Source organism: Microplitis mediator, chromosome 5 (assembly GCF_029852145.1).
Source record: "Microplitis mediator isolate UGA2020A chromosome 5, iyMicMedi2.1, whole genome shotgun sequence".
Lineage (NCBI taxonomy): Eukaryota > Metazoa > Arthropoda > Insecta > Hymenoptera > Braconidae > Microplitis > Microplitis mediator.
This window is the reverse complement of record NC_079973.1, coordinates 24,047,456-24,060,462: the sequence shown is the minus strand read 5'-3', so window position 1 is coordinate 24,060,462 and position 13,007 is coordinate 24,047,456. Positions and strand designations below refer to the sequence as shown.

Below are 13,007 nucleotides of genomic sequence, written 5' to 3'. Positions count from 1 at the left end.
AATTAATGAGTACATAAATTTAATTATGCCAAAGAAACTTTTGATGTTAGCTTCACAATGTACTTTACGGAAACGAAGAATTTTCATAATAACAACATGTAATACCATACTTTTTTTGCCTGTAGTGTTTTATATTATATATCACGTTCTATACTCGTATTGTCTCCCCCAAACATTTCGGTCCGTAAATGAATTGTTGTTCATTAGAAGCGAAAGGCTCCTTTTCAAAACCGATACCAGCCTTATATAATAGCAGCGCTGGTTTATAACATTTAACATTTAGATACATACATTATAATTTCATTTTTTTTAGAGACAAAATTTAAAATATATCTACACAGTAATAAGTATTGTGTGTTTGTGTCCAAAACGGTTTGTGTTAAAAATTGTAGTTTGTTAAACTAACACAAAGTTTGTGTCACTTTACTTTGTAACATAAAAAATGTGTTATACGCTCTTTTTTTTTTTTTTTTTTCCTTTGATGGCTAACGGCCCTTCAGTGCCATGTGCCAGTGTCTGTTATGAATTATTAATTATTGTATATTGTTAATTATGTTTTTTTCCTTTTCTTTCTCTTGATTCACTTTTTTTCTTGACGAAATTTTTTTTTTTTTTTCCGCTTTTACATCTAAGCTCCAAAGTTACTGCATAACTATTTGTACACATGTGTAAAGTTTAAGTGGGTTTCTATGTAAAAATATATGATACACTTTTTATTAACACATTTTGTAAATTCTTTGCGCCCTCTTGTGGCGATATTTTAACATAATCTTTCCGTTAAAAAGGGGTTACACAAAGTTTGTGTCGAAATTTCAACACAAATTTCGTGTCAACCGTTTTTAACACACAAACTATGTTGATTTTACACAATATTTTTTACTGTGTACAAGGAAAAACTTTGAGATTTGACTAGAATAAAAAAAAATCCACGAGCAAAGAAAAATGAAATTTATGAATGACAAAAAACCGACATTTAATTAGGGTGCAATTCGAGCATCAGGAATTATGTGAACACGTAAGTCAATAAAATGACTATATCATTAGCTATTCAGAACATATTTCAAAACATATATTTATACGTATTTTTTCTACTTAATAATTTGTCTTAATTTTCATCCTGGGTCTGACCAAGTACACCATCACCATTTTCCTGTTCCTTGTTATCCTCTATAGTCTTGATCTCTGCAAAAAGAGAATTTTTATATTTTAAAAATTATATTATGAATTATGAAATAATTTGAAATAACTAACGCTAAATTGATAAGAATTAAATGAATTATTTTAAAACAATATATTCTATCTACTTGAGGCGGAATGAAATGATAATGAATGAAATGATAAACAAAAAAGTTGTTCAGATTTTTTTTTTTTTTTTCAATTCGCCGCCGACGAATTTTTCGTTAATTTTAGCAACATTTAGTGCTATATGTAGTAAAGATAAAACGTGATAATTACAATCATTCAATCCGATTTTTAGATTTAAATCAAAGGAAAAAAAAAATAAGCAACTACTCATACTAAATACATATCAAAATTGAATATTTAATTTATCTGAGAAGCTATGAGATCTTCAAATGTATTGAGAATTTCTTCATATTCTTGCAGTCCAATTGATTGAATAATATCCATTGACTTCCAATTATCTTCTTGTGGAGTTGCTGCAATTAAATTGAGCGGTTTAAAAATCTTCAGATGTAGAATCTTCAGTGTTGAAACGTCCTTTTAATTTTTTACTTAAAAAACGTTGTCAAAAAAATTTTTTGTATCACGTTTATCACAAATTTGAAAATATTTAGTTTTTGCGATTATAAAAAAAATCAATTGAAGTTTTTTCTGAACGGTGTATGAACGTATGATACATTATATGAGTATTTATTTTTATGATAAATATAATTTTACTTTTGTGAGATCGGTATCTTATTATTATGATATGATTGGCTTAAATTATCACATTGGTAATTACCATTATCACTTTCTGCACTTGAATCAGCAAAATGTAAGCTTGAGCTATCAGATGAGTCAGCTTGTTGATCAAACTCTAGAAGTTGCTCTTCATCATCTTCTTCGATAGTTGCTAAGAATTTTTTCTCAGCGTCCAGCACATTCTGATCGTTTGATGGATCAGGTACAGTCAAATATTTAATTTTTTTTTCTGCATTACCACTCCCAAATAATGACTCTGTTAAAACATCCTCCGATATTAATGGTGAATTGTCACCGTAATTAGATGATCTTTCACTGAATGGAGATTCTGAGCTAATATCTGCATAATTAGATGATCTTTCACTGAATGGAGATTCTGAGCTAATATCTGCATAATAGGACTGTGAGCTCGGAGTTGTATTTTCTGAGAATAAAGATGAACTGTCTGGATTTTCATTTGGTCCAAAAATACGTACTTTAACGTTAAGTTGTAAATTTCGAGAATTTGATTCACTTTTGTCGTTCGTAGCCATTTTCTGTGATACACAAAATTTTAACCGATTAATTGTTTTATGTAAATTGAAATTACCACACAAAGGTGCCATGAGTGACGCTCGATCTATTTTAGTCAGTAATATTATCTTGTTGCGGTTTTTTACAAACAAACAAAATAAAACAGAATTTTTCAATGACTATCATGTTTTCATCTGTACTGGAATGAAGTTGTAGAAGAAAAATCAAATCATTAACTCTACAACCGTATTTTTGGTAAGTGTAAATAAATAAAGCCTCACTTTAGCACTTTTTACCAAAATCATTAATGAAACAGTTCTTAACCCTCCGTCCGTCGCGCGGTCTCGCCACCCTTCGTTCATCGTGCCGCCATGTATTTAATATTGCGTTGTTGCCAAGTATCATAACTATGATTTTAAAAAATTAAAACCACACAAGCTTATACGACTAAATTTTTTTTTAATTTTTTAATAAAATAAAAATTTTGTATTAAATAAAAATATTAAATAAGGAGATGAATTAAATGAGCTGGAAATGAGTCGCTGGTGGTAACTGGCAACACTGCGCGGAAAATCCGAGCAAATTCAACTCCCGAGATTACTCGCGTCAGCGGCACATCGCCGCGTTTCTCAGGTTTTCTAACAGAAAAAATTATTTTTTTAATATTTAAAATATCGAAAAATTAATTATCATTCATTCATTTGATACTAAAAAGTACAGAAGAAGAAATTATAAAATTTCAAAAGACTAGGAATTTTTTTTTTCTTTTTAAATAATCTTTTAATAAAAATTGCGGCGCTGCGCTCATAGCGCGATGGAGGAAGGGTTAATACAGCATATTTAAATAGGTTTGTTCTTCAAAAATTTTATAGCCAAAAAAAAAAAAAAATAAATAAATGTTTAAAAACTAACTTAAAAATAACACAATTATAAACTTTTAATGTTGCGAGAATATAACAATAATTTAAAAATCACAAATTTCGAAACTTATTACTTCCATTTTCACAATTTCATTCATTATTACATACATAATATTATAATAATTATTATTACTCGTATCGATTGTTAGGTCAAGATAACTTTAAAATATATTTATATGCTGGCAAAATAAACTTTTATTTTATTTAAAGCATTTTTTCTTTTCCCGCGCGAAAGAATTCTTAGGCAGTAAATTTTTTTTTCTCTTCCCTTCGTGTCCCACACGTATACAGCCACGTAACGCGAGAAATCAATCATATGCTGCGTTGAAGGTATGTCAATAGAAGTATAACACTAAACCCAGAAACGAGAGAACCCCCCCCCCCCGGCCCACGACTCATCACCCGTCACAAGCCACCGCGTATCAACTACCCTCCAGTTGCTATGGCTCACTAGTATCCGGTATACTACACGACTCAACAGGGGTTATCAGATATTTTCGGCTGAGTTTTTTCCGGAAACAAAATCTCTAAACATAAAATACAGACCTTACATTGATGCACTACTGTCTAATCTAGCGAAGTGCGCTTAAATTGTTTGACAATATTCGTTTGTTTAAGAGAAAAACTCGACTAAAGTTTCCATTTACTGCACAAGTGCGTTCGTGGACTTGAGTGTAATAGAGAGTGAAGTATGAACCCCTGTTGCGAGCTTATACACGTATTCTAACTTTTCACTACATACCCGAGTAAAGAACTTCAGTGGCTTGACTCGAAATTGAAGGACTGTCATGTTTAATGATCCTTCTGGACGTGGCATAATCTCAATTTTTATTAAATAATAAAAAAATTTGTTAATTGAATCTAATAACGAAATTTCGGTTAAATTTGTTATGGATGAACGTTATCTTTTCTTTGCAATTTAATTACTAATGTTTAGCTTAGCTGCAGTTTCAAGCTGCTGAGTCATCCTCTCTTGAATATATAGAGAAATACACTTGTGTAACAGGTACCTATTTCAATTTAATTACCGAATATATTAAATTTAAATAGCTAATTGTTATTTAATTTATCAACGATGTAATTTTATCCGATTCTACGTAAAATATAAAGCCCGCAGTTACTCAATATAAATGTAAAAATATTGCACCGTTATAATAAACAAATTGCATTATAAATAACTTTTCAATTATTTACAACATTTTTTATTCTTTTCATTCTTCGCTTTCAGAAAAAATAGTTATATAGCAATCGGTTCCAAAAAAAAATTTTAATTAATTTTTTACGTTTTAAATGTTATGTTTTATACAATTTTGTATTGAATGTATTGAAAATTATAAGAGAACTTTTTCATTAGTACAGAAAAATTTTTTCAATTTTATTTCGAAAAAAAATAAAAATCTCAATTATCGGCATCCGTGTATATTAATTTTGTTTCACACAAAATGGTGAAAAAAAAATATACAATAGGTATTCTCAAGTTTCAAAGTATTATACTCTCAATTATTTATTATTGATTTTAAAGTGAAATCGAATGAATTAGTATATACACATAAACTGCCCTCGTCAAATAAAAATTCCCCTGCAATTTTTACGTCCGTATCACTGTAAATCGAAGTGTTTTAATTTAAAACACCTAAGTGTTTAATTGCCACTTAAATACATGGTAGTCCCTTTGAAAACGTTTGCGTGTAAAAAGTGACTACAATGTAGGATTTGAACGGCAAAAAAAACCACTTGGGCTAGGCGCGATCTTGTAGTGTAATCATGTATATATGTTGAAATACTTGTATATTAGTATATGATTGTATTTGATTGATAATAATTTTGATCAATATACTGATCTTAGTTTACATTATGAAATACAAAAATGATTATTTTTTTACTTGTAGGACTGTGATATTTATTTTCAAGTTATTTCTATGGTATGTTTCATTTGTGAAATCAATTCAATTCAATTTCATTTAATTACTTTAATGCAATTAATAATTATTATTGACAATCTGCTGAAAGCACTTACTCTGTTGAGTGTTCCATATATTTAAAAATTTTAATATTCATGTAAATTAATATTCATTGATTATATCCGATACACGGATGACAAACCAGGAAAAAAAAATTATATAAAAAGATATAATCATATGTAATTATATAAAATTATATATAATTTTGTATAATTATATATAATTATATATGATTATATCTAATTATTTTAAACTTCTTATTTTTAATTATATATAATTACATAAATTTATATATAATCTTGTATAACGATATATATTTATATATAATTATATAAATCTTTCTAATTTCATTATATATAAATATATTTATATATATATTTTTATATAAATATACATAATTATGTTATCTTATGTATAATCATACATACTTATACATTCGGTCGAAAAAATTTTATAAAATTTTATACAATTGAGTTCTAAAAAATTTTATCGAATGGCAATTTCTGAGTGAATATCAAGCTGTTCGGGTGTGTGAATCATACCCTGATAGCCACCCTAACCGTAAGTTAACTACAAGCTACTGCTGTATTCTAAAGGTAACTTAAAGGAAAGTGTTGGAGACCAAGCAGGTTACCTTTAAGTTGACAGTAAATTGTATGTTAAGTTGAATTCAATTTGACTACAAGTATTACGGTCAGTCAATGACGCTAAGTTGATTGAAAGTTTCACTTCAAAGTAATGATTTATAAAATAAAGTCTATAAAATTTATTAATTTATTACCGCATTCATAAATGTTATAAAGAAAAACTTTTTTTTAAATTCTTGGAAATAGACTAACAAGACCCAAAGCGGGATGACAGCTAAAAAATTTTGAAGTTTCAATAATGAATTAACTTCTCATTTTTTTTAATTTGCCAAAAGAAGGAATTATTGCCCCACTATTAGTGGGTATACCGCTATTGGTCTCTTTACCTTATAAACAATAACATAATTGAATACAATACAAATAATAGAATCAATCATTTATTAATGTCTTCAACAAATGACTACAAATCAATCGAGTTTGGGTTCGAGCCTATAATAAGTCGGCGGCGTTTTTTTGTTTTTTTTTTTTCATGGCAGTTATTGTATATATATAAATCCCTATATAAAATTATACATAATTATCTATAATTCTATAAAATTATACATAATTTTATATGGTCAAAACTCATACATAATTTTATATAGTGATTTATATATAATTTTATATGATTATATATCATTTTTTTTTTCCCGGGAAGATTATCGATTATACATATCATGAACTTGTTAGTAATCGACTAACAAGCGCACTAGCTTTAATTGATGTACAAGAAAAATACTAAAATTCTAACAGTGCATTAATTAAAAGCTTACTAAACAAAAAAAAATTAATTTTTTTACATATTCGAAAAGGAAGGGACTACTAAGCTGAGGACACTAATACAACATCAACCAGTCACCATAGTCGAGAAATATAAGTAGGCTTACCACTCGAACTTGGTAATTGCCAGGCGCCGCTTTCAACAGTTTATAGTCGTTTATGACTCCGGCAGTTAAAAAGCGGTTTTCAGTAAATAAAAAAAAAAAATAGTATATCTGTACACTCAATAATTTAGTCACTTACATATTATGTTAGTATAATCTTCCAGGCTTGAGTTTAGAATTTCGATGAAATATTAATTTATGATGATTTCGATCGAAACATGTGATATTTTTTTCCTCTCCAATGCAAGATTTTATAGTATTGTATTATTGCCTTCTTTTTATAATAATTGTATAGATCTATTATGGCATAAATTATTTAAATTATTTAAAACGAAATGTAAATTAAATTCTGAAAAAATCTTTACATCATATCGCAGAATAGTTTAATAACCACCTGATAAACTTCGATTTTTACGTGAATTAGAGTCGGGATCTTTTGATAAAGAATTCAATAGTCCTTTTGTTTCATTAGTTGTTAATAAAATTTCGGCAGATGTTGAGTTCATTAACGAAAAATAATAATCATAATCTTCAATCGACTTAATTTCTGATGAAGGTACAGTATCATCAGTATAGGATGACGAAGGATTAAAATAATTTGTCATCGACATTAAGTTATTATATTTTTTTAAAATATCAGTTTATAGATATATCGTATCTAAAAAAAAAAAAAAAAATTATATAATATATTAAGATGTTTTCAAAGAAAGCTTAATATTTTTACTTTTTCGCTATGCAAATTAAAATTAAAAAAAAAATCAATTTATCGTTTTAAACTGATTAGTTTTTAGGATCCATTAGTCGAATGGTTTATAAGCAAAAAAAATGATTAAAAAATCGTTTGTTTTTTTAATAACTCTTAAATTATTATATCAATGGATCTCAAAATCTAATTAAATCGTGTTGATAAACTTTGAATTTAAAGAGCTCAAAAAAACTATAATTGTTATTAAATTAATTTTTGTAAGTACAGTTTATTTCAGGCTCGAAGGCAACAATCTCCGAGAATAGATATCTTTTGCCAACTATTGAAGCAACAGGATTTTCCTGATGCAGCTGCAACAAATCGGTCATGTTGCAGCAACGTGATAAAATCCTGTTTCAGCAACAAGATTAATAGTTTTACTGCAACAGTATTTTTTTCTTGTTGCTGCAACATGGCTGTCCCCTGTTGCAGCAACAGTAAATTTTTTTCCGTGTATTCTATATATATTATATTATGTCCCTATTAAAAAAATCCACGTGAGATAGTTATATGAATCTATATAAATCTGAACGGTAAACTAATTTTAAGGAAAAGTATGAAATTATATATAGGGATTTATGAATAAAATCATAAAAAATATATTATGCAGTTCCTATCCTAATTTTTTTTTTCCGTTATTTTGATTTACTTCGAAAATTATTGAAATTAAGTGTGAAATTATCAGGACCTTAGTTTTTAAGATTATCAATTTTTCTTGAAGGAACGAAAATTATAACATTATTAATAGATTTTTTCGCCGCACACATTTTTTCTCGGTTCACTGTTTTTTGTTTGAAGTGTAAAGGCAAGACCACCTTGCAACCAAAAGTATAATATTTAATAAATATTTTCATTACGTGATACACAGAATTTTTCATTTTTGCCAAAAAACTTTATTAAGTACACGGAAAGAAATTTTCTTTAAAAATTACCGTTAAATTCACTGTAATCGTGGGACGAATGGCACGACCTAAACATTTGTCGGTAAGTGATATAATTTTTAACTTTTTTTCAACAAATTTTACCGTAATCTACTGTAAATTTTATTTGGCTTTCGGTAAATTTTATGAAGCCTACCACAAAATAAATAAATTTTTTCGTAATTTTTATTTCAAAAATGGTATAAAATAAAAGCGCTGCATTATGTCCCACGATTACAGTGAATTTAACGGTAATTTTTAAAGAACATTTCTTTCCGTGTAGTATCTTCGATTTATAATGTATCGTTATAATTTTAATTTTCAAGAAAACTACCGTATGAAGCTCATTAAAAACTTAAAAAAATATTGTAACGTTCTGGGTGAATGCTAGTTCGTTTAATTTTATTAGTTAATTAAATAAGAATGAAATATTATCCAGGTCGACCAGGTCGGAATTATTGAACAAGTCGATAGACCTCCTGTGTTGTCATTGTTCGACTCTTATAAGTTTTTTTAATTTTATTTGAAGGGTTATAAATTTAAATAATACAAAATTAAAATTCATTTTAATATATCGCGTGCCAAAAGGTAAAAGGGCGCATACCATTGTATGCGCTCTTTTAGGTTTGCAAAGCTGAAAGGACGCATACATTTTTTTGAAGAATTTATTAAAAAGCTTAGCCGAAGTCTAAAAATGAAAAAAAAAAAGATGCTGCAGTCAAAAAGGTGTATTCTAACTAATACGCTCTTTTAATACCAAAATTAAAAATAATTTTTGAAATTCTTATACTAAATTGAAAAAAAAAAAATTTGCAGAAATATGTAATCGGTTCATTTAAGTACGACTCCCATACCCGTTATTCTCCATATCTGTTTTTTTTTTTTTTTTTTTTTTTTTCAAATTATTCTAATTTATGGCGGATCCGTAATCCAAAACAATAATTAAAGAAAAAATCAGTGAATTTTTATTTTTTATAAGGTACCGGCGGGTAATAAGGCCTAGCTAAGGGAGATTTTGAATAGAATGGAAAATATATCATTAATCTTTATTTCAATACATTAACCATAAAATATAATGAAGTAATGGTAATTTATACCACAAACAAACAAAAAATTAAACTTTTACAAAAACCATACGAATAGGCCTTATTTTACTACGGTAGGGTAATAAGGCCGACGGGTTAAACAAACTGAAATAGTTTAATTATACTTAATAAAATTGGTATTAGAGATGAATCATCACTTAAATTAAGCAACAATACTTTTTTAAAGACAGAAGACGAGATTGCTTTGCTCAACAGCACTTAATACTATCAGTATCCTTTTCAAGAGTCAGAAGACTAGATTGTTTTTTATGATTTGTTCTGCGCTACGACATCATATGACGGATGATGAAATATAGAAGACAGGGAACGTGGTATCGGAACTCTTTTTTGTCGTAACATCTCTATGCAAGACCCTTCTACTAGAGCAGCCTTTAGCGGAGGCGGTTATTTTAAATATCATTTCTGTCACTTAGGCCTTATTACCTACGGGTACCTTAATCGTTGTGAAAATTTCTATTTAATTGAAACTTTGATGTTTTCATTTTTTTTTTTTTTTTAATAAATTTTGAAAAAAAAAAAAAGCGTAGGAGACTGTTTTTTTCATCTAACTTGTCTTGTGAAACCTATTTGTCAGTATTTTGTATTAAAACTTGAATTTTTTTTTATGCGCCCCTTCCCGACTAGAAATTTTTAGGTGCGACCACTTGGGCCCCCGTTGGGATTCCCAATTGGGGCCGTACATAGGGATGTCACGCAAAGACCTATTGGGCCCCAATGGGGAAATCCCACTTGTGCCCCAATAGGGAAATCCCACTTGTGCCCCAATGGGGAAATCCCCAAAAGATCCCACTAAAGCATCCCTGTTAGAAAAAATATTAAAATGCAAAAAAAGAAAGATAATTGTAATTAAATCCGAATTTTAATTTTATGTACTAGGAGCATTATTTAGAAGGAGTGTACATGATTTAAATTAATGAAAAAATCCTGGCGACTGTTGGGCTCGAACCTGCATCCTTCCGATTTGAAGTCTTTGATGTTATCCACTGCGCTGACCCACGTATGTGATCGCGTGAGTGTAAATAGTATATTTATTATGATACCAAAGAATAACAGACGATAAAACCAAAAAATGGTATTCGGAGTGTATAGAAGGAGTTTTCAGCTGCCGTTAAAAAAAAAAATTTTATTTTAAACGGCTAAAATGGGATACCCCCTAAAAAAGGTGAAAAATTTTTTTTAAATTTGACGTTGGGATTTCCCACTTGGGTCCCACACAGAACCCAATTGGGAAAAATTACAATATTTTTTTAAAGTTTACGTTGGGATTTCCCACTTGTGTCCCACACAGAACCCAATTGGGAAAAATTACAATAATTTGTTTATTTTCACATTGGGTTGTCCCACTTAGGTCCCGCTCAGGCCCCAATTGGGAAATATCGACCATAAATTATTTTATTTTTGTTTGGGATTTCCCGATTGGGTTCTGATTGGGCCCTCATGGGGATTTCCCTCTTGGGAATTCCCCATTGGGACCCAATTGGGGCCAGATACATACAGTGGGCATTCCCACAGTAATTTCTAGTCGGGTTTACCTTTTGGCACGCGATATTTTTAAATGAAATATTAAATTTGAAGTCATTCATGAATTATATTACATTACATGACGTTCAAAAGAGACCATAAAGACGAAGAGTTAATATGATTTTGAATACAATTTAGTACATTATATTACGATTTACTTAGGAAAAATAATATAAAATGTTGTTCATTTCACTTTTCGACGCCGATATTTTATGAGCTAATAAATCAATTTTGACGTTCAGTGTGGCAATCGACGCGTTTCATTGAGTTCTAAAGCTAATTAAAATTTTAAATTGATCGGTTCAGCCGTTTCAAAGATATTTGGAAAAAACCGTGTTTACACTGAAAAAAATAATCGCTAGCTGCTAGCGATTTTTTTCTTTAGCAGCTAGCGATTTTTAATCGTTAGCTGCGATCGATTATTTCGCTAGCCACTAGCGTTTTTTTCTTTAGCAGGTAGCGAAATAATCGCTTGCAGCTAACGATTTTTAATCGCTAGCTGCTAAAGAAAAAATCACTAGCAGCTAGCGAAATAATCGCTTGCAGCTAACGATTAAGAATCGCTAGCAGCTAGCGATTATTTTTTTCAGTGTAGCATTTCTTTCTCCCACGATATCTCTTGAACGAATTAATCGATTTCGATGGTTGAGGCGGCAATCGACACATTTTGTTGAATTCTAGAGCTGATGAGATTTTTGAATCAATCGATATAGTCATTTCTGAGAAATTTAAAAAAAATTAAAATAAAAATGATTTTTTTTCGTATTTCATTTATACCTTACATCAGTCTAATTTATCGATAGATCTAAAATTTTCAGGGTAGTTGACGGCCAAAAAGCTTTTTCGATTGCCGCAAGAACCGTTCTGATTGGTTAATTAGTTAAAAAGTTATAGCAAATTTATACACATATACATACACACACACAGATAACATACAGACACTCAGACATCATCCTGAAGATGGTCAGACTTGCTTCCTAGAACCTCAAAACGTCGACATCTAATCAAAACTAAGCTTTCGAAAATCGGACCAAAACCAATAACTTCCTGAATTTTGGAAAATTTTAATTTTCTTAGCGGGAAGTTAAAAATTATAAATCGTCTAACGTCGAACTCAGGTTACCCTAGCGAACGTCGTCGAGGCCTGGATCTCATGCCTTGTTATGAGTTCAGACTACGAGCCACGTCGATGTTTGCGGAAATAGCTTATTTGTTTTAGTTACTCTGGTGAATTTTTCTTCGTCGGAGTGACGACAGTTCTATCATATATTACTAAAAAAGTTAGTTATAATTTTTTTTTTAATTAGAAACCTGACGGGATCGTCACAATAATATTTTCCCAATAATTATTATAATAAAAATTATTAAAAAAATTTTCCTAAATAATGAATAAATACGTACTGAAGTATAACTTTTTTTTTCTTTATGATAAATCAATGTTTTCACTAAAAAATATTATATAAGTTAATTTTTACCTGTTATATTGTGATCGGCCAGAATGAAAGATGAATTTCAGAATAATTAAATTTGCTTTCTAGGTTTTAGGCACCGCTTTTTACTTTCGTTTTCGATGGTCTCTAAAAGTAAATTTATGTGAGAACTCAAAATATTATTTTCATCAATTTTTTGGAAAAATATACTTACGTGTATCCTGTTTTTTCATCGTTCTGATACTTTATTGTCACAAATACAACAAGCAATATTATAAATATCAACATAATAATTATAATAAATAACTACTGTTATTATTATCGACTTTGAATTTTAAGAAATATTAAAACAATCTATAACTGTAATTTGATGATAATTTTTTGATTAAACGAATGCAATGCTATCTTTCAAATTGTTAAACTATTTACTCTAGTCGCTGGTGTATTCATTGGCCAAC

At 29.1% G+C, this 13,007-nt stretch overlaps 1 protein-coding gene across 1 annotated transcript; it reads right to left on the bottom strand.

Moving 5' to 3' along the window:
* Positions 1-752: 752 nt before the first annotated feature.
* On the bottom strand, positions 753-12,651 carry LOC130668298 (uncharacterized). The gene is made up of 3 exons (XM_057470521.1): positions 12,595-12,651; positions 1,964-2,459; positions 753-1,182 (listed from the first exon to the last, which is right to left on the bottom strand). The coding sequence occupies exons 2-3, from the start codon at positions 2,454-2,456 to the stop codon at positions 1,106-1,108; spliced, it is 570 nt and encodes a 189-aa protein (XP_057326504.1). The 5' UTR covers positions 2,457-2,459; positions 12,595-12,651; the 3' UTR covers positions 753-1,105.
* Between the last annotated feature and the right edge of the window lie 356 nt (positions 12,652-13,007).